Here is a 22,905-nt window from a genome sequence, read left to right as displayed (position 1 = left end):
CTCTTAATATTATTTTTTCATGTAAGAAACACATTAACATATATTCCTGATTTATTTTGTTACAACAAAAACTGTAATTTGTGCTCATCGCCCTGACATTTGATTTCAAAGAAAATTATCCATCAATTTGTACATAAAAAAATACAATATTCAAATGCAATAGCACACCTGTTATAAACTATTGAGTAATGCTCAACTGACAGAAAGAAAATGGTCACAATAAATACATTTATTGAGATGCATTGGTAATTGCATAAATACATTAAGTAGTCAAAGATGATGTAACATTGAATTGACATGTACAACTTACCTCATACTCCACAATTGCGCAAACTCGGTGGTCTTTGCATTTTTTTAATGATTAAAAACAAATTTGCTTTAAAAACCTGCAATGAGCTTCAGATGAATAATTCCAAAATACCCTGAAATTGTAATAAGTTATTGCACAAAAGAGTAAGCATGAACCATTTTAGAGTTGTCTGTGGTTATTTTACATGCAGTCCTTACTGAGCGGATACAGGGTCATGACCTTGATTTACACTTCATGTTGTCACGGAAACCAACATAACACAAAATGAATTGTCAACGTTTTTTTTTGTTTGAAGATACTGATACATAGGCAATACACACACTGATGTTCTTTTACGTTGTGTTCTATTTTTGCATTAATCGTAGAGAGGCTGTGACGTTACATGGTGGGTGTAAAATTGAGCTAGAAGGTCAGATGATACCCTTCACAAGGATCACGAAGCCTTGGTCTCCTCAATTTCTTCCTTTATTCTATGCTGCATGCACAGTGTCCTCAAGTCGTTCTTTGTGTGTCAACAAACCATTTGAACCAAGGCTGCAAGTCCCTCAATGAAAAGGCAGGAAGCATGAGAGCGTTTTTTCTTCTCTTTCTCCAAACTCATTTTATGCAATACTTTTTGTGCAAGTTGTGATGACATTAAGGCATACTGTACATACTAATAAAGACTGTTTGGGGACCTTTACCTTGAGAACAGCTTGTTTGTTTGACACTGTCTCCTGGCAGGCTAGTGATGCACACGTATGATGTCACTGCGAGATGTAGGGCTTTGGCAGTTAGGACACTGGATGAAAGGTGGCAATGTGGCGACAGAGTTCAAAGATGGCGAGTCTCTCTGCAGGCAAGTGCGGCACAGCAAATGACCGCAGAGCAGGCGGTAAACAGGCGGTAGGGGTTTGGAGTAAATGGAGAGCACTGAGGAACAAGACGAGCACCGGCCAACATTCCCTAGGATGACATTTATTGGTGCAATGTTAGACACAAGTGAAGACATAAGTTAATAGAGTGACGTGTGAAGTTTTGGGAACCTGGTACTGTTAGAGTGGCGGGGTAAGGAGGGGCCTGCTCCCGCAAAGACAAGTTTGAGGTAAAAGAGGGTCGTCCCTTTAAGACGGAGGAGAGGGCGTCATCTAAGCTGGCTGACAGACGTTGTTCATGTGAGCTACTGCTGCTTTCCTTCCCTGCGGAAGAGACATCACAGGGAATATAAGCTATAAACACTAGACGGGTATGCATTGTCAATTATTGCTAAGAATTATGTCAATAAAGTGGAATTTAATCAGTTTGAATAAACAGGATTACAGTATTTGGACTCTCACCATTTCTTGGTACTTTAATTTGAGGTGATTCCTCAGCTGCTGATGGTTCTGATCCACTCAGGTGTCGTTTCTTTCTTTCTTCCACATTTCTACAATCTGATGACTTTGCAGATTCAAAGTCTTCTGTGTGTCTGTCTGTGGTTGTTGCAGAGTGTTGATAGGGACAAGGGCCTATCAGCCTCGACGGTTGTGGCTTCCTGGCCTCCGCTCGTCTTCCTGACGTTCCGTCCCTCCTTGCGTGTCCGTTCTGCAGGACAAAATGGTCGATGCGGTGTTTCAGCTGGGGATTGGGAAGGGGCTGGGAGGCGGCGCTGAACAGGACACCGGTGAATGGGTCACTAGCAGCTCGCCCCCAAGTCGCCTCCCTCTTCTGGTGTTCCTCCAGGGTTGTGCTGTCCACTGAGACGCCACTCGGGAGGAGCATGGGCAGCGTCATTATTTCCTGGGTTATGGGGTCAAGAAACTCCTCTGGGGTTGAGAGAGTGCTGGAAGCAGACAAAAAGGCAGTGGATACTTGTCAAAAACTGTGAAACGTAATGTGTCATTTATTATACATATATACATACATATATATATATATACATACACACACACACACACACACACACACACATTTATGAATTCAATAAATGTGGCAGTTAATTTAACTGTTTCTTATTCCAAATATTTTTCTTCTTATGTTGATAGTGATAAACGCTTATTTAAAGAAACAAAAATAAATGTAAAACTGCATCAAAATACAAAAATTAAAGGTGCATCAATAATAAATTTTTAATACAATCGTAGCGCCTGAATCATGATCGTAATTTCATTCTCAAGTGTTCAACTGAACGCCACTTGAAAACGTGACGGATGTATTTTTTTAAAGCATTGGAAACAAATAAGTAAACTAAACAAAGTATTTGAGCTTCTACACTGAAGCTGCCGTTTAGTTTACGTGGTGGCACTCAATTGTATCTTGCACTTGTGTTACTGTGGTGTTATAACACCTCTACTTGATGCACAGCTTGATTTTCTCTGTATTTAATCGTTGCTACCTAAGCAAACAACAGTTAATACCTGGTAGCTTGTCCAAAAGGGCTTTTTTTACATCTTATTTTCTTTAGGTTTATGAAATGCAATGCCTTAAAGCTGTTAGTTCTACTATTTTCTCATAACTAATGCAGGCACCGCCTGTTTTGTATGTGTCCATTAAAAAAAAAAAACACATGCAATTGTTCTAACATGACACATTTAATTTTATTTTCACCATGCAAAGCTTCCATCTTTATTGAATTGCACTTATATCATATCGTATGGTATCACAATGTTTTAAAAACTATTGTTAGTAGGGCTGTAATAAATAATCGGTACAAATCGATAACCGATTTTAACTTTAGAGATATGAATACATCATTTGGCGAGCCTCTGGATTGATCTATATCTAGTATAGATCGGTCTATGTCCGGTTGGAAAGTCATGAATCGGTTCAGTGGAGATCTGTTATAAAATATGGCCGTTACAATCTTGCGCGACTTCTGTGATGACATAAAGAGAGTAACGTTTTCAATTGCTACTGTCAACATTAACAGAGCAACATGGCAGGCAGCACCTAGAGTTAAAAATTGCTCCCCTGAATTGAGATGTATACCGAGTACCGTTTATTTTTAGGTACCAGTTCTTAATTGGGTCTGTCCAAGCGAACCATTAAAATTTTGGACTAATGAAACTGCTATCCGTACTATTTTCCATCAGACCGTCGTAATTATGACACGGCGGGCTAAAATATTGATTCAGGCGCTGTGCCAAAGCATAAAATAAGACACAATTTACCGCCCCATTTGTAGGTACGCGGAATTAAACAAACTCATAGATTTGTGCAAAAACAGAATCCAAATGCGGAAAGTCGCAGAAATTGGCTGAAATGCTGTCATTGAAAAGAAAAGGGAAAATATTTTTACTGTGCTCTGAACAAACACTCACCACCATGGTCTGTGCCAGCCAGGGGCCATCTCTCTATACACGGCAACCCTGCATGGTGCACCCTTTTGGGGTCATTTCTGTGCTTGGCTCTGAGACACACAGCCACCTCAAACTACCAAAATAACTCCAATATACAGCGCCAAACATCTCTTATAGGACTTCTAGGTGTCAGGAAATATGTTTTTTGCAAATATGATGACTACTTGTCGCCAAAAAGATGTGTGAAAAACACCTGCTACTACTGCATGCAGTGGTGGACATGACCAACGATTAAACATCTTAATGGGTAAGTTGATACATTGACAGCTTCTAATACTATAGTTGGACTACTGTGGGGTGATAACACCTCCCTACTTGATGTACAGCTGTCTTTTCTAAGTATTTAATTGTTGCTATTCGAGCAAACAGCAGTAATTACTTGGTAGCTTTTCCAAAAGTGTTTTGTTTACATATTTTTTTTTGCAATGCCTCCTGACCGCCGTCCTATCGGAGGTAAAAGGTGTGCCCAGGTTCAGCCCAGCAGAGATGTGGCCCTAGGCAGAGTAGTTAAGGGGCGGTACCTACCTGCAGTCCTCCTCAATCAGCTCGATGATGACTGCTGTATCTAATCACCAGTTAGGGATACCTGGGTTCTGATCAGCCTGAGCCATAAATGCAGCAGCTTGAATCTGGGCTAGCGCTACTTCTGCAAAGGACGCTGTCGGGTGGCAACATGCACACTCCACTTTGTGTCAAACATAATGCTCGATGTATAGACAGTATGTACAAACCCCGTTTCCATATGAGTTGGGAAATTGTGTTAGATGTAAATATAAACGGAAAACAATGATTTGCTAATCCTTTTCAATCCATATTCAATTGAATGCACTACAAAGACAAGATATTGGATGTTCAAACTCAAACTTTTTTTTTTTTTGCAAATAATAATTAACTTAGAATTTCATGGCTGCAACACGTGCCAAAGTAGTTGGGAAAGGGCATGTTCACCACTGTGTTACATCACCTTTTCTTTTAACAACACTCAAACATTTGGGAACTGAGGAAACTAATAGTTGAAGCATTGAAAGTGGAATTCTTTCCCATTCTTGTTTTGTGTAGAACTTCAGTCGTTCAACAGTACGGGGTCTCCGCTGTCATATTTTACGCTTCTTAATGCGCGACACATTTTCGATGGGAGACAGGTGTGGACTGCAGGCGGGCCAGGAAAGTACCCGCACTCTTTTTTTACGAAACCACGCTGTTGTAACACGTGCTGAATGTGGCTTGGCATTGTGTTGTTGAAATAGGCAGGGGCGTCCATGAAAAAGACAGCGCTTAGATGGCAGCATATGTTGTTCCAAAACCTGAATGTACCTTTCAGCATTAATGGTGCCTTCCCAGATGTGTAAGTTACCCATGCCTTGGCCACTAATGCACCCCCACATAATCACAGATGCTGGCTTTTGAACTTTGCGTCGACAACAGTCTGGATGGTTCGCTTCCCCTTTGGTCCGGATGACACGGTGTCGAATAGTTCCAAAAACAATTTGAAATGTGGACTCGTCAGACCACAGAACACTTTCCCCCTTTGCATCAGTCCATCTTAGATGATCTCAGGCCCAGAGAAGCCGGCAGCGTTTCTGGATGTTGTTGCTCTACTATGCTTTGCATAGTAGAGCTTTAACTTGCACTTACAGATGTAGCGACCAACTCTATTTAGTGACAGTGGTTTTCTGAAGTGTTCCTGAGCCCATGTGGTGATATCCTTTAGAGATTGATGTCGGTTTTTGATACAGTGCCGTCAGAGGGATTGAAGGTCACGGTCATTCAATGTTGGTTTCCTGCTATGCCGCTTACGTGGAGTGATTTCTCCAGATTCTCTGAACCTTTTGATGATATTATGGACCGTAGATGTCGAAATCCCTAAATTTCTTGCAATTGCACTTTGAGAAACGTTGTTCTTAAACTGTTTTGACTATTTGGTCACGCAGTTGTGGACAAAGGGGTGCAGCTCGCCCCATCCATTCTTGTGAAAGACTGAGCATTTTTAGGAAGCTGTTTTTATACCCAATCATGGCACCCACCTGTTCCCAATTAGCCTGCACATCTGTGGGATGTTCAAAATAAGTGTTTGATGAGCATTCCTCAACTTTATCAGTATTTATTGCCACCTTTCCTAACTTCTTTGTCACGTGTTGCTGGCATCAAATTCTAAAGTTAATGATTTGTAAAAATGTTTATCAATTTGAACATAAAATATGTTGTCTTTGTACCATATTCAACTGAATATGGGTTGAAGATGATTTGCTAATCATTGCATTCCATTTATATTTACATCCAACACAATTTCCCAACTCATATGGAATCAGGGTTTGTACATACATACATACACGCACGCACACATATACATACATACATACATACATGTATAACATATATAAATGCCTCTTCAGGTAGCTGATGTGTGGCCGAAACCATGCGCGTACATTAACCAAACTGTAGTAACAAGTCACTTCACATTCTCAGTAACGGCAAAAACGTTGCAGTGACGGGTACAGTAATTAAGTATTTTACTCGTTACAGAAAAAAAATAACTCTGTTACTAATGCTGTTATACACAAAAAACGTCATTACCAACACTGGCTGTGATAGTAGTGAGAAGTTAACTATTTACGCACCCTTAATACCGCTGATGAGTTCATTGCACTCATGATCCAACAGATCAATTGATTTTTGTAAAAAATAACCACAAAAATCACCCTGCTTTGAGTGACTATCCTAATGAAATAATATAAGACAAGGCCAAACCATTTACCTTGAAGGTGTGTCTTGCTGGGGCTGCTCAATGTGACTGGCAGAAGCAATAGGTCGAGGGAGCGGTCTCCGACTGGCCCTGTGGACGAGATGAATTTTCTCTACTTCCTCTGGAGGGCAGCAACGAGCCGGCTGCCCCCACACCACCAAAGCCTTGAGGCCCAGAGCGGATGCAGCCCCGCCGAAAGGCAAAGTCACGCGAAGCTGTGTGACAGAGCTCAAAGAAAGATGACCTCGACTCCACAGATCTTCTGTGCGACAGTTGTTTGGTTGAGGAAGAGGAGGAGAGGAGAGGAAGGGAGTCCGTGGGCGAAATGCAGAATGAGAGAAGCAAACTTTGGTTTCCTCCTTAAGTTCACAACGGCCAACAAGTTTAAAGTCAGGCCCAGGATTGTTAAACCGTGTGTCTGGTTGAGAATGACTTTTGGTCTTTTGTTTGCTCATGTCGCCTCTTTGTTCAGTCCCCTCACGCGATGCTTGAAAATAGCCATTTAACCTGCCAGCATGATTGTCCTGCTTTCCTTCTTCCCCCTTCCTTTCCATCTTGAGTCGGTGATTGACTTGGTTCAGTCCCTCGGCTTGGTCAAAATTCTGGGGAGGAAGCAGATCGGAATTGGTGCTGATCTCCAGTCTCTTACTGGTCTGCCCCAGGTCCATGCCCCAAGGCCACAGTTCCACATCCACCCTGCACAGCTCCACATGGAAGCCAAACTTTAATGTCACCTGTGCAACAAAAATGGATTGTTAAAAACTAAAGCTTTCGATTGTAGAAAATTGCAAATATCCAGATGCAAACGAATATTTCTAGATATTAGCTGCCTCTCAGGTGTTTGTTATGCTTTTAATTGCAGCATAAATTGGAGTTATCTGCTCATCCAACCATTGGAATGGCGAAAATGAGTGTGAAGGAGAGCGCAGAGAAAAATAAGTCAACACCCACTGAATCAGAAAAACAAACCATTAAAACATGTCCTACCTCAGGATGCAACGATAAACAGTAATATCTGTGGTAAAACTCCCGACGATTAGTATTATCGTATTAAATTAAAATAATCGAAAAAAACTGTGGTTTAAAAGTACAATTTAAAAAAATTCATGGAGTTTGAGCACCTAAGGTATTAAATTGGTAACATTAAACCTACAAGCTGTGCTCTCTTAACAGAGTGATCAGTCTGTGTTTTAGTCCCTAAAACTGAGGTGTTTTTACAATGCGTTCAAAGACCGCTGAACAGAATGGGGCACCACAATGCTCACCAGAAAAAATTTTGATAAAAAGTATTTGTTACACACTTTTCATTTAAATACATCGTAAAATGCTACATTACTAATCAATATTTAAAACAATAAAATATTTGCAATTAAAACATAAAATACAGTAAAATAATCAGTGGAGCATAAAAAACACAAAACATGCAAACAAGTGGGTTTGTGTCTATTTAAATATTTAAAAAAAACTCTTGGTCAAAATATTTCAGTGTGTGTATAAGTAATTTCAGAGCACAATCAACAATGCTACACTAATGATAACAATCGTGATAATTTTAGTCACAGTAATCATGATAGGAAATGTTCATATCTTTACATCCCTAATCCCTACCGTGTAACTGACCCTTCAAGGCAGCCTGACCGCAGGACCGTCAATCTGTGTCAAACGAAGCAGGAGCCATACCTCCATGCCACATAGATAAAAACATCCAAACAACAGATGTCAATCCATGAAAAAATGGATAAGCTACACATGGGGTGTTATGACATGTTTTAGTTTGTTCTGTCTTATGACTCGACAGACTGGGCGATCAAGAATTACCCTTAGTACACAGACAATCAGACACAGCTAACTTTGGGCTAGAGGCAGCGTGCACCTAAGACGGGTGGCCAGCCAATCACAGTACTGTGATGCAGCTCGTTAAGTAAAATTAATATAAAAAGTTCACTTTGAAATTACATTGCATGTTAGTTTGGATCAACATCTACTGTACATTTTCCCGATAGTTCAGGCAGACCGAAACCTAGAACAGATTCAGGCAGACCGAAACCTAGAACAGATTGTGTTCCATTTTGAAGTTCTGTTTTTGGTGAAAAGTTTGGACCTGATTCACTAAGATCCAAATACCACACACTAAGCAGCATTTTTTATGAGTGGGCGTGTTACTAATAAACTACTAACACTGCGTGTGCAAATGAAAAGTGGTGCAGAGCGCCTTATTTAAATGAAGATTTTGCGTGCATACATGACTTTACCATGGAGACGATAATTTTCTGCACATTCATGTTATCATGTGTGCAATGTGTTGAAGTGGCGGTAGACATCTATAATCCTTAACACTTTTTCTGAATCGCAATCTACACAACAGAAACATATGCACACTGGCATTTAATTCTGTGCACAAGGCTGTGAAACGCGTCAACAGCGCATTTGTGCGTCTGGAATGACTCGAACACAAGAAATAGCGCGATGAAAGATTATTTTTCACGTTCATACTAATACAATTCCTAAATTAAAAAAACAATAAAAAAAACAAAACGCTGGCAGACACCAAAACGCATCAATTGAATTATTTTTAATTAGCCCCATAAGTTATTTGGAGACTCTAATTTGTCCATAGGTATGAATGTGAGTGCTAATGATTGTCTATATATGCACTGCAATTTCCCCACCTCTCGCACAAAGTTAGCTGAGATAGGCTCCAGCTTACCCATGCAACCCCAATGGTAAATTGTAAATGGGTTGTACTTGTGTAGCGCTTTTCGACCTTCAAGGTACTCAAAGTGCATTGGAAACTATTTCCACATTCACACACTGATGGCAGGAGCTGCCATGCAAGACCCTAACCACAACCAATCAGGAGCAAAGGTTTAGTGTCTTGCCCAAGTACACAACAGACGTGACTAATAGGGCTGCGAATCTTTGGGTGTCCCACGATTCGATTCAATATTGATTCTTGGGGTTGCGATTCAATTATAAATGACTTTTTTTTTCTTTGTGAAAACATTGGACACAGTGTGTTGTCAAGCTTATGAGATGCGATGCAAGTGTAAGCCACTGTGACACTATTGTTCTTTTTTTTTCTTTATAAATGTCTAATGATAATGATTATGCTGAAATTATAACTAATATTGATACTGTTGTTGATAATATTCATTTTTGTTTCACCACTTTTGGTTTGTTCTGTGTCGTGTTTGTGTCTCCTCAATTGCTCAGTTTATTGCAGTTCTCAGTGTAGCTGGGTCAGGTTTGGTTTTGGAATTGGATTGCATTGTTATGGTATTGCTGTGTAGTGGTTTGTTGGATTGATAAAAAAAATAAAAAAAAATAAAAATTAAAATTAAAATAAAATAGATTTTTTAAAAATGATAATCGATTCTGAATCGCACAACGTGAGAATCGCGATTCAAGTTCGAATCGATTTTTTCCCCACACACCTAGTGACTAAAACGGCGGAACCCTCAAGTTGCTGGCACGGCTGCTTTAACATCAAAGCCACGCTGTCCCGTCCCATCAATGACAAGCAGTATAGAAAATGGATGGATGTACAAGTTAGTTGTGCTAGTTTTCATTAACTTTTAAATGAGCTGGTCCATTGTACTTTAGCATTAAGCCAGCTGCATAGAGCTAACCGTCATCTTGTAGAATTGTATTGCTTTTTTTCCAGTTTATACCAAACGATATTAATAGTTTTATCTGATTTCGATAATAATTTTATCTGATTTCGAAATGTATGTGCACTTCATGTGTCCTTAGTTTTACAGTGACTTTGTTGTGGTGACTATCAATAAAAACCACCTCAATTTATTTTATTCCACCTGTTCTTTAAAAATCCAACATTTAGGGAGGGCAGAATATAGTGCATACATTGTACAATAAGCAGCAACAATTGAAAAAATAGACCAAAACAATATAATATAAGAAGAAATGTGATAATACAGTAAAACAGATTTATTTGTACATTTGTATAACCTCCCTTTAGCCTTTTTAAAGAAAATAAATGCATCACCGCCTATTACACAAATAATATGATGATGTCACATTCCACACGTCCTTAGCCACACCCTCACTGCCATAGGTATTTTGCAATCTGAGAGGAACACCAGAGAGGGTAATATCACAAACTTTTGGTATGTCAGCATTGTCACGGTCAGTACACCACACGTAAAGGGAGGATCTGATAGATACAGAAACTGGTGGTGTCGACAGTACGGGTAGTATTAGTCTACGATCGTTACTGGAAGAATTACTTCATTATTTTTATTTTCTCAAAAGGGCAAAAAGCAAATGAGTAGCAGATAGTAGTTTTTGCTTTTGTTTATTTATTGTGTATTATTGACTTTGTTTTGCTAAAAAATTCATGTAATAAAAAAGAATAAGGAACTTGTTCAAATTCAGTGTTGATATTGTTAACATGTCAATAGCACTCACCATAAATACATTGAAAAATGTACAGTTAATACATGTGATTGTTATTTGCAGATCTCACTGATGGATGATCGTTATTGAAATCGGCAGCACAAAACCTTGATTGGAACTTCCATCCATCCATTTTCTATTGCTTGTCCCATTCGGGGTCGCGGTGGGGTGCTGGAGCCTGTCTCATCTGCTTCGGGCATAAGAAGCAAAAACTTACCTGTACAGGTGGACGTAGAAAGTACTCCAGCTTAAAGCCCCGCTTGCGGACAGCAGGATTTGCTGACATGAGGTTCGTGACATCATAACCGTCTGCACACAACTGCAATTAGACAGAAATAGTAAACGAGTACATTATGTCACAGTAAAGTGATAGAAAACATGTACAGTATACATTACAAAATTATTTTGTAAAGTGCTACACATTGTACCACATGACAAAATTATGTGTCTGTCCTACAACAAAAACTAGCTGAATGCAATGCACACTTGAGTGAACAACAATGATTGAAAACCTTCAAATTTCTTAACTTTCAAGGATGAGATCAAAAACAAATCCAAAACCAGAAAATGTGAAAGGGAATACTTCATATATTCAAGAGTATGTAGCAAAGACAGCTATTAAATGACAAAACAGAGATAAAGAACATAACAAGGTCAGTGGGGATTCGGTCTCCCACACACCACTCTGACCCTCAATAGCTTTATTTTCACGCCTCTCCATCCGTCGTGTTTTTTCTAACTCAAAGCTTAGCAAGATTCTTCCTGTCCATCTCCAAACTTAAAATGGATACACAGTACGAATATTTATAACGCAGGAAAACCACATAAATGTTATGTTACTCTACTTGAGAGTACAGAACATAGTCGATGTGGAAAGAGAAGCGACCCTGCTCTATTTGTTGCACATGCATGCATATTTATTCACAATGAGCCCCTAAAAACATCTTGGTCAGGGGTGTCAACTCTTTTTTTTGAGGTTCACATTGCAGCATAGCTGCCTTCAGAGGGCCGTTTGTAACAGTGAATCTATTGTGTACGAATATAAATGTATAATCGTCTCATGATGTTACACATGGCCCTTTGATATATATTTATCATAAGTCAAGGTGACAAGTAAATTTTTATCTTTAAAAAAAATTGTAATACAGAAAAATAAATATATACTGTATTTGTTGCTTGGTCAAATAATATTAAAGTTTAAAATATATGCAACGCATGTTTTTTGTTCTGTCACTATTACAGGAACGAATATATTTAGCAAGAAGGACTATGTACTTTATTGTGAGAAAATAATTGCAGGCTTTCACTGGGCCTTGAATTTGGGGACGGCGTGGCGCATTGTGGAGTGGCCGTGCGCAACCCGAGGATCCCTGGTTCAATCCCCACCTAGTACCAACCTAGTCACGTCCGTTGTGTCCTGAGCAAGGCACTTCACCCTTGCTCCTGATGTGTGCTGGTTAGCGCCTTGCATGGCAGCTCCCTCCATCAGTGTGTGAATGTGTGTGTGAATGGGTGAATGTGGAAATAGTGTCAAAGCGCTTTGAGTACCTTGAAGGTAGAAAAGCGCTATACAAGTACAACCCATTTATCATTTACCAATTTCACATCTGTGATTTAGTGTATTAGGCTTTGGTCTTGAAAAGGCTTCATTAGTATTGTTGTTTCTTAAATAGTGGGACACTGTAAAGAATCTGACAAAAATGATTTCATCCTTTACATTTCAGCCACAAATTTTATTACAATACTTTATATCTTGCACCCTCCTCTCTGAGCTGCAACCTTATCGTGGTAGAGGAGTTTGCGTGTCCCAATGATCCTAGGAGCTATGTTGTCCAGGGGCATAAAGCCCCCTGGTAGGGTCTCCCAAGGCAAACAGGTTCTAGGTGAGGGATCAGACAAAGAGCAGCTCGAAGACCTTTATGAAGAAGAAAAATCGTGGACCCAGATTTCCCTCGCCCGGACGCGGGTCACCGGGGCCCCCCTCTGGAGCCAGGCCCGGAGGTGGGGCACGATGGCGAGCGCCTGGTGGCCGGGCCTGTTCCCATGGGGCCCGGCCGGGCACAGCCCGAAGAGGCAACGTAGGTCACCCCTCCAATGGGCTCACCACCCATAGCAGGGGCCATAGAGGTCGGGTGCAATGTGAGCTGGGCGGCAGCCGAAGGCAGGGCACTTGGCGGTCCGATCCTCGGCTACAGAAGCTAGCTCTTGGGACGTGGAACGTCACGTCACTGGGGGGAAAAGAGCCTGAGCTAGTGCGCGAAGTCGAGAAATTCCGGCTGGATATAGTCGGACTCACTTCGACGCACAGCAAGGGCTCTGGAACCACTTCTCTCGAGAGGGATTGGACCCTCTTCCACTCTGGCGTTGCCGGCAATTCTTGTTTCCCCCCGGCTCAAAGCCTGTACGTTGGAGTTCAACCCGGTGGACGAAAGGGTAGCCTCCCTCCGCCCTCGGGTGGGGGGACGGGTCCTGACTGTTGTTTGTGCTTATGCACCAAACAGCAGTTCAGAGTACCCACCCTTTTTGGGAACACTCGAGGGAGTACTGGAAAGTGCTCCCCCGGGTGATTCCCTTGTCCTACTGGGAGATTTCAACGCTCACGTTGGCAACGACAGTGAAACCTGGAGAGGCGTGATTGGGAAGAATGGCCGCCCGGATCTGAACCCGAGTGGTGTTTTGTTATTGGACTTTTGTGCTTGTCACAGTTTGTCCATAACAAACACCATGTTCAAACATAAGGGTGTCCATATGTGCACTTGGCACCAGGACACCCTAGGCCGTAGTTCCATGATCGACTTTGTAGTTGTGTCATCGGATTTGCGGCCTCATGTTTTGGACACTCGGGTGAAAAGAGGGGCGGAGCTTTCTACCGATCACCACCTGGTGGTGAGTTGGCTGCGATGGTGGGGGAGGATGCCGGACAGACCTGGCAGGCCCAAACGCATTGTGAGGGTCTGCTGGGAACGTCTGGCAGAGTCTCCTGTCAGACAAAGTTTCAATTCCCACCTCCGGAAGAACTTTGAACATGTCACGAGGGAGGTGCTGGACATTGAGTCCGAGTGGACCATGTTCCGCACCTCTATTGTCGAGGCGGCAGATCGGAGCTGTGGCCGCAAGGTGGTTGGTGCCTGTCGGGGCGGCAATCCTAAAACCCCTTGGTGGACACCAGCGGTGAGGGATGCCGTCAAGCTGAAGAAGGAGTCCTATCGGGTCCTTTTGGCTCATAGGACTCCAGAGGCAGTGGACAGGTACCGACAGGTGAAGCAGTGTGCAGCTTCAGCGGTCGCGGAGGCAAAAACTCGGACATGGGAGGAGTTCGGGGAAGCCATGGAAAACGACTTCCGGACGGCTTCGAAGCGATTCTGGACCACCGTCCGCCGCCTCAGGAAGGGGAAGCAGTGCACTATCAACATTGTGTATGGTGCGGATGGTGTTCTGCTGACCTCAACTGCGGATGTTGTGGAAAGGTGGAAGGAATACTTCGAAGACCTCCTCAATCCCACCAACACGTCTTCCTATGAGGAAGCAGTGCCTGGGGAATCTGTGGTGGACTCTCCTATTTCTGGGGCTGAGGTCGCTGAGGTAGTTAAAAAGCTCCTCGGTGGCAAGGCCCCAAGGGTGGACGAGATCCGCCCGGAGTTCCCTAAGGCTTTGGATGCTGTGGGGCTGTCTTGGTTGACAAGACTTTGCAGCATCGCGTGGACATCGGGGGCGGTACCTCTGGATTGGCAGACCGGGGTGGTGGTTCCTCTCTTTAAGAAGGGGGACCGGAGGGTGTGTTCCAACTATCGTGGGATCACACTCCTCAGCCTTCCCGGTAAGGTTTATTCAGGTGTACTGGTGAGGAGGCTACGTCGGATAGTCGAACCTCGGATTCAGGAGGAACAGTGTGGTTTTCGTCCTGGTCGTGGAACTGTGGACCAGCTCTATACTCTCGGCAGGGTTCTTGAGGGTGCATGGGAGTTAGCCCAACCAGTCTACATGTGCTTTGTGGACTTGGAGAAGGCATTTGACCGTGTCCCTCGGGAAGTCCTGTGGGGAGTGCTCAGAGAGTATGGGGTATCGGACTGTCTTATTGTGGCGGTTCGTTCCCTGTACGATCAGTGCCAGAGCTTGGTCCGCATTGCCGGCAGTAAGTCGAACACATTTCCAGTGAGGGTTGGACTCCGCCAAGGCTGTCCTTTGTCACCGATTCTGTTCATAATTTTTATGGACAGAATTTCTAGGCGCAGTCAAGGCGTTGAGGGGTTCCGGTTTGGTAACCGCAGGATTAGGTCTCTGCTTTTTGCAGATGATGTGGTCCTGATGGCTTCATCTGGCCGGGATCTTCAGCTCTCGCTGGATCGGTTCGCAGCCGAGTGTGAAGCGACCGGAATGAGAATCAGCACCTCCAAGTCCGAGTCCATGGTTCTCGCCCGGAAAAGGGTGGAATGCCATCTCCGGGTAGGGGAGGAGACCCTGCCCCAAGTGGAGGAGTTCAAGTACCTAGGAGTCTTGTTCACGAGTGAGGGAAGAGTGGATCGTGAGATCGACAGGCGGATCGGTGCGGCGTCTTCAGTAATGCGGACGTTGTACCGATCCGTTGTGGTGAAGAAGGAGCTGAGCCGGAAGGCAAAGCTCTCAATTTACTGGTCGATCTACGTTCCCATCCTCACCTATGGTCATGAGCTTTGGGTCATGACCGAAAGGATAAGATCACGGGTACAAGCGGCCGAAATGAGTTTCCTCCGCCGTGTGGCGAGGCTCTCCCTTAGAGATAGGGTGAGAAGCTCTGCCATCCGGGAGGGACTCAAAGTAAAGCCGCTGCTCCTTCACATCGAGAGGAGCCAGATGAGGTGGTTCGGGCATCTGGTCAGGATGCCACCCGAACGCCTCCCTAGGGAGGTGTTTAGGGCACGTCCAACCGGTAGGAGGCCACGGGGAAGACCCAGGACACGTTGGGAAGACTATGTCTCCCGGCTGGCCTGGGAACGCCTCGGGATCCCCCGGGAAGAGCTAGACGAAGTGGCTGGGGAGAGGGAAGTCTGGGTTTCCCTGCTTAGGCTGTTGCCCCCGCGACCCGACCTCGGATAAGCGGAAGATGATGGATGGATCGATATATCTTGCACCGATATAAACTTCTTAGCTTCCAAACTGATGTCGATCCCTGAAATTGGATAATGGCGGGTAGCAATACCGTAGCTCTATTGAGTTGAGTTGAGTTGGAGTTTATTTGGAACATGCAAGCATACAACATGATACATCACAATTTCCAGTTTCTCTTTTCAACATGTTCAAAAAGGAGTAAGAAGGAGCAGAGCTTATTTAATCCTACTCAATTTCTTTCACATAACAGTTGCTAAAACTTTTGTTCACTTCCTGTTCTCAATTTATTCACTCCATAAGTAATCACAATACAAATAAATAATAAAAAAAATAAAATAAGACTCAACAATCTTTGATGTGGTTTCAATAATCTCTATAAGTGTATGTGGATTCACTCCTGAATCTAGGTCTTCTTGTTTAGTCGTCCTTTGGAACATACTAAAGTTGATGTTGAATTTAGGTGTTTGTTTTCTGTCAGAGTCCATTATCATCATTGTTGTGGAAGCTGTGTAAACTTTGAAATTTGTCCAGGTCCTCGATGTCATGGACAACAAGTACTGTAGGCTTTAATATTATTCCTAATAATGTCCATCCAGCATCCCCCGCCATCCCAAAAGGGACAAGGTAGAAAATGGATGGATGGATGGATCAATACTGAAATATCAATGCCGCCAGTACCAGATCTGTATGCTCTAATAGAGATTCTAAAAAATGTAAATATGTTTTGATACTTTAGTTATTTGAGAAGAAGACTATAATTAACAGGAATAGGGCTAAACCATTAACCAACATCGAATTGAGATCAAGGTTTTAATTAGTGCGATGATCAATCAATCAAATAAATGTTTATTTATATTGCCCTAAATCACAAGTGTCTCAAAGGGCTGCACCAGCCACGACATCCTTGGTTCAGATCCCACATAAGGGTAAGGAAAAATTCACAACCCAGTGGGATGTCAATGTGAATGACTATGAGAAACCTTGGAGAGGACCGCAGCTGTGGGTGACCTCTCCCCTCTAGGGGAGACCGGTTGCAATGGACGTCCAGTGGGTCTAGCATGATAAATGATGTAACTAACCGCAAGATCCTTTTTTTGTTCTCCGCAGTCTCCTACTTTTTACAACAGGGAAAAAATATGTACTTTAGGAGGTTCAATACATTTTGCTTATAGAAATGAGAGTCCATTTGATTTTTGTGTTTGTTTATTTATTTAGAAAAGCAAAGTTATTTATCTTTCAATTACAGTAGAATGGCAAACATCCATCCATTCATTTTCTACCGCTTGTCTCTCTTGGTCCCTCTATAGTAATTAGATATAAAAGGTGATATCCTTTTAAATGGTTGTTATCATTATCATAAAATATGATTACATTACATTATAATTACTGCATATTTTTTTGTTACTTCTTCTGTTTAAGACCACGATGTAGACAAAAGCTGTGAGTCTGTCTGCATAAATCCAAATATTTTCATGACATAGTGAATTTGCAAACAGCTAAAATTGTACACAAAGCAAACTATAATCTGCTACACAAAAATATACAACAATTCTTCTCAACAAAAGAGGAGAAATATAATCTTGGAGAAAAATGTAGTTTAAAACATTTGTACGTACGTACGACACTTAAGACCTTCATTATATCAGAATGTGCAATTAAATTCTGGAATGGATTAAGCAAATAAATCAATGTTCTACTATGATCCACTTCAAGAAACTCTTCAAATTTAAAGTGTTTACAAAGTACAAAGAAGAACCATGAGCTGAGTTGAGTCGAGTTTGAGTTTATTTCAAACATGCAAGCAGACAACATGATACATCACAAGTTCCAGTTTCTCTTTTCAACATGTTTGAAAAGGAGTAGGAAGAAACAGAGCTTATTTAAACCTACCCCTTTTCTTCTACATAAAGAAACATACAAACATATCATTTGCCATGATAAACATTTGGAATGTATGGAGTATATTGTGAATAAATAGAGAAAAGGAAGTGAACAAAAGTTTTAGCAACTTCTACTATATATACAAACCCCGTTTCCATATGAGTTGGGAAATTGTGTTAGATGTAAATATAAACGGAATACAATGATTTGCAAATCCTTTTCAACCCATATTCAATTGAATGCACTACAAAGACAAGATATTTGATGTTCAAACTCATAAACTTTATTTTTTTTTTTTGCAAATAATAATGAACTTAGAATTTCATGGCTGCAACACATGCCAAAGTAGTTGGGAAAGGGATGTTGACCACTGTGTTACATCACCTTTTCTTTTAACAACACTCAATAAAAGTTTGGGAACTGAGGAAGGTAATTGTTGAAGCTTTGAAGGTGGAATTCTTTACCATTCTTGTTTTATGTAGAACTTCAGTCGTTCAACAGTCCGGGGTCTCCGCTGTCGTATTTTACGCTTCTTAATGCGCCACACATTTTCGATGGGAAACAGGTCTGGACAGCAGGCGGGCCAGGAAAGTACCCACACTCTTTTTTTACGAAGCCACGCTGTTGTAACACATGCTGAATGTGGCTTGGCATTGTCTTGCTGAAAAAAGCAGGGGCGTCCATGAAAAAGACGGCGCTTAAACAGCAGCATATGTTGTTCCAAAACCTGTATGTACCTTTCAGCATTAATGGTGCCTTCACAGATGTGTAAGTTACCCATGCCTTGGGCACTAATGCACCCCCATACCATCACAGATGCTGGCTTTTGAACTTAGCGTCGATAACAGCCTGGATGGTTCGCTTCCCCTTTGGTCCGGATGACATGATGTGGAAATATTTCCAAAAACAAATGTAAACTCGTCACACCACAGAACACTTTTCCGCCTTGCATCAGTCCATCTTAGATGATCTCGGGCCCAGAGAAGCCGGCAGCGTTTCTGGATGTTGTTGATAAATGGCTTTCGCTTTGCATAGTAGAGCTTTAACTTGCACTTACAGATGTAGCGACCAACTGTATTTAGTGACAGTGGTTTTCTGAAATGTTCCTGAGCCCATGTGGTGATGTCCTTTAGAGATTGATGTCGGTTTTTGATACAGTGCCGTCTGAGGGATCGATGGTCACGGTCATTCAATGTTGGTTTGCGGCCATGCCGCTTACGTGGAGTGATTTCTCCAGATTCTCTGAAACTTTTGACGATATTATGGACCGTAGATGTTGAAATCTCTAAAGTTTTTGCAATTGCACTTTAAGAAACGTTGTTCTTAAACTGTTTGACTATTTGCTCATGCAGTTGTGGACACGGGGTGTACCTCGCCCTATCCTTTCTTGTGAAAGACAGAGCAATTTTTGGGAAACTGTTTTTATACCCAATCATGGCACCCACCTGTTCACAATTAGCCTACACACATGTGGGACGTCTCAAATAAGTGTTTGATGAGCAATCCTCAACTTTATTAGTATTTATTGCCACCTTTCCCAACTTCATTGTCACGTGTTGCTGGCATCAAATTCTAAAGTAAATGATTATTTGCAAAAAAATATATATATTTATCAGTTTAAACATCTAATATGTTGTCTTTTTAGCTAATTCAACTGAATATGGGTTGAAAATTGTTTGCAAATCATTGTATTCCATTTATATTTACATCCAACACAATTTCCCAACTCAAATGGAAACGGGGTTTGTAAAGGAAACGGGGTAGGATTAAAACAGCTCTGCTTCTTCCTACTCCTTTTCGAACATGTTGAATGGAGAAACGGGAAAGTGTGATGCACCATGTTGTATGTGTTGTAAGCATTTCACTAATCTCGCGCACTTTGCAAATTTGGACGCAATCTAACAGCAAAACAGTCTCTCAACACTGCGTAGATGGCATCAAGGCCTATTTATCTAAGCATGAGGGTTGGGAAACGAAGGTGTTTGGCGAGGGAAGTGTGTATTCAGGCCGGGTGGCCTATTTCAAGTTCCAGGTAACCCTACATTATGGGGGGAGCGGGTTGCCCACATGTGGTCCTCTCCAAGGTTTCTCATAGTCATCATGGTCGACATCCCACTGAGGTGAGTTTTTCTTTGCCCTTATGTGGGCCCTACCGAGGATGTCGATGGGGTTTGTGCAGCCCTTTGTGATTTAGGGCTTGTGATTTAGGGCTATATAAATAAACATTGATTGATTTTTTATAAATAGTAAACCAAGTTGTGGTAGTAGTTTAGTCAGTAGTTTAGTCGTGGATGTACACTGTATAGCAGTGGTTCTTAACCTGGGTTCGCTGAGTCGGCATCAGGGGTTCGGCAGAGCCTCCACCACGGAGGTCAAGACACACCCGACTCATTGTGTAAATAAAAACTTCTCCCTATCTGCATATTATGGATACCCCCAAACAATGTTCCCTCTAATTATCCATCTGATTTGCAGGTGTGTAATTTTTTTGTGAGTTGATGCACTGTGTTTGTTTTGTTCTTTGAACAAGGTAATGTTCATCCACGGTCCTTTTGTGCTCCAGTAAAAAAAAACATAACTTTGTCTTGAATTTGAAAAAAAAAAAAAAAAAAACATTTTGGGGTCGACACGGTTGGGAGTGCGGCCGTGCCAGCAACCTGAGGGTGCCTGGTTAGATCCCCACCTTCTACCAACCTCGTCACATCCGTTGTGTTCTAGAGCAAGACACTTCACCCTTGCACCTGATGGGTCGTGGTTAGCGCCTTGCATGGCAGCTCCTGCCATCAATGTGTGAACGTGTGTGTGAATGGGTGAATGTGGAAATAGTGTCAAAGTGCTTTTAGTACCTTGAAGGTAGAAAAGCGCTATACAAGTACAACCCATTTACCATTTATTTTTAAGGGTTCGGTGAATGCGTATATGAAACTGGTGGGGTTCGGTACCTCCAACAAGGTTAAGAACCAGTGCTGTATAGTGATGAATCCAATAAACATTTGATTTGATTTGACAATAAATTTGCAAAATGCAGTTGCGCATTTTGCAAATTGCGTCCATTGGTATTGTGCTTAAAACATATGCATGCATGTTCCAAATAAACTCAAACTCAAACTAATACACCGAAAGAAAAAAAATTGGAAGTTTACCTTGTTGGAGCTTATTTTTGTGTTGAAGTGTGGCAGGCAGAGATTCACAACCATGTTCTTCAATCTGGAAAAAGAAAGAAAGTTGATGGATTCCACTCTATTCAGAGCCATGATGACAGTTTATAGGTCAAGGAGACGTGGCTCATTCAAACAGGGACAATATATATATAAATATATATAGTAGTTGAACAGAAGAAAAGGGTGCTTGAGGTATAGAAGTTGACCTCTAACATGGTGTTATTAAATCTACGATGGAGTTATCTTGAATTAACCAAACCTACGTTGTCATTCAATCACAAGTAAATCCAGCTAGCGAGATGACAAAATATAATAAATGAAATGAGCAACTACACATTATAATTCAAATAAAGCTTACTTTGCACGGAGGTAGTGGTGGTTTCAAAACAGACTATTTAGATTTTTTTTGAGTCGTTTGTCCATTTTATGTTTGTTTGTAGCAGAAAGCTAACAGCACCATAATTCAATTCGCCGCGGCTACTCGCTAGCTTGAGTGTAAGCATCTGCGGAAGTCGCGAAGGGACATACGGATGTCACGAAGGGACATACGCGATCCGATTGCGCAGATGGGCTTTTTAAATAGATGAGACCAAAAGCCATCCATCCATTTTTTTACCCCTTGAACAAATGGTTTTCTGTAAATTATTTCAATCCAATCCAATCCACTTTATTAATATAGCACATTTAAACAACAAAAAAGTTGCCAAAGCACTGCACAAAAATATTAAAAACAAAATGCAAATACTATCCTTAGCTCCACCAATGATTGAATAAAACAAAAATAAATACCGTATTTTCTTGAGTTGCCGCAGGGCATATAGTATGCGCCTGCCTTGAATTACTGCCGGGTCAAACTCGCTTCTCAAAATAATTAGCACATGCTTAGTATTACCGCCTGGTCAAACTCGTGACGTCACGAGTGACACTTCCCCTGTCATCATTTTCAAAATGGAAAAGGCTGATTTCAATTCAGGTAATTTGAAATCGCATAAAGGGCGGAAAATTAAGAGCTATACAGACAGATTTAAGGTCCAAGCTTACATCACACTCACATTTTTACTGCATGCCTTTGGTAAGTGCCGGAGTGAGAAGAGGTTTTAAAATAATTACCACATGCTTACTTTTACCGCATGCCTTTGGTAAGCGCAGGAGTGAGAAGAGGTTTTAAATTAATTAGCGGCCCGGTAATTATTAAACCATCCATCCATTTACTACCACTTATTCCCTTTGGGATCGCGGGGGGCGATGGTGCCTATCTCAGCTACAATCGGGCTGAGATAGACAAGTCGCCACCTCATCGCAAGGCCAACACAGATAGACAGACAACATTCACAGTCACATTCACACACTAGGGCCAATTTAGTGTTGCCAATCAACCTATCCCCAGGTGCATGTCTTTGGAGGTGGGAGGAAGCCGGAGTACACGGAGGGAACCCACGCAGTCACGGGGAGAACATGCAAACTCCACACAGAAAGATCCCGAGCCTGGGATTGAACCCAGGACTGCAGGACCTTCGTATTGTGAAGCAGACGCACTAACCCCTCTTCCACCATGAAGCCCCAATCCAATCCAATCAACTTTATTCATATAGCACATTTAAACAAAAAAATGTTGAAAAAGCGCTGCACAAAAATATTAAAAACAAGATGCAAATACTATCCTTAGCTCCACCAATGACTGAATAAAACAAAATAAATAATTATTAAACCATCCATCCACTCTCTACCGTTTATTTCCTTTGGGGTCGCGGGGGGTTGCTGGTGCCTATCTCAGCTACAATCGGGCGGAGGGTGGTGTACACCCTGGACAAGTCTCCACCTCATCGCAGGGCCAACACAGATAGACAGACAACATTCACACTCACATTCACACGCTAGGGCCAATTTAGTGTTGCCAATCAACCTATCCCCAGGTGCATGTCTTTGGAAGTGGGAGGAAGCCGGAGTACCCGGAGGGAAGCCACGCAGTCACGGGGAGGACATGCAAACTCC

The 22,905-nt window shown here is 42.0% G+C and overlaps 1 protein-coding gene across 4 annotated transcripts; it reads right to left on the bottom strand.

Annotated features, from left to right (window-relative positions):
• Positions 1-214: 214 nt before the first annotated feature.
• ubox5 (U-box domain containing 5) lies at positions 215-22,210 on the bottom strand. Of its 4 annotated transcripts, none has more exons than XM_061899895.1 (7): positions 21,966-22,210; positions 20,896-20,959; positions 11,004-11,105; positions 6,383-7,104; positions 1,627-2,111; positions 1,336-1,488; positions 215-1,255 (listed from the first exon to the last, which is right to left on the bottom strand). In XM_061899895.1, exons 2-7 carry the CDS (start codon positions 20,947-20,949, stop codon positions 1,035-1,037), a joined length of 1,737 nt encoding a protein of 578 aa, XP_061755879.1. In that variant the 5' UTR covers positions 20,950-20,959; positions 21,966-22,210; the 3' UTR covers positions 215-1,034. The 4 variants fall into 4 exon arrangements, with proteins under 4 accessions (XP_061755879.1, XP_061755887.1, XP_061755869.1 ...); XM_061899903.1 differs by lacking the exon at positions 21,966-22,210 and adding an exon at positions 21,703-21,795; XM_061899885.1 differs by lacking the exon at positions 21,966-22,210 and adding an exon at positions 21,272-21,450.
• Between the last annotated feature and the right edge of the window lie 695 nt (positions 22,211-22,905).

The sequence above is a fragment of the Nerophis ophidion genome, linkage group LG01 (genome assembly GCF_033978795.1).
Source record: "Nerophis ophidion isolate RoL-2023_Sa linkage group LG01, RoL_Noph_v1.0, whole genome shotgun sequence".
In the NCBI taxonomy this organism is placed as follows: domain Eukaryota; kingdom Metazoa; phylum Chordata; class Actinopteri; order Syngnathiformes; family Syngnathidae; genus Nerophis; species Nerophis ophidion.
This window is presented reverse-complemented; position numbering and strand designations above follow the sequence as displayed.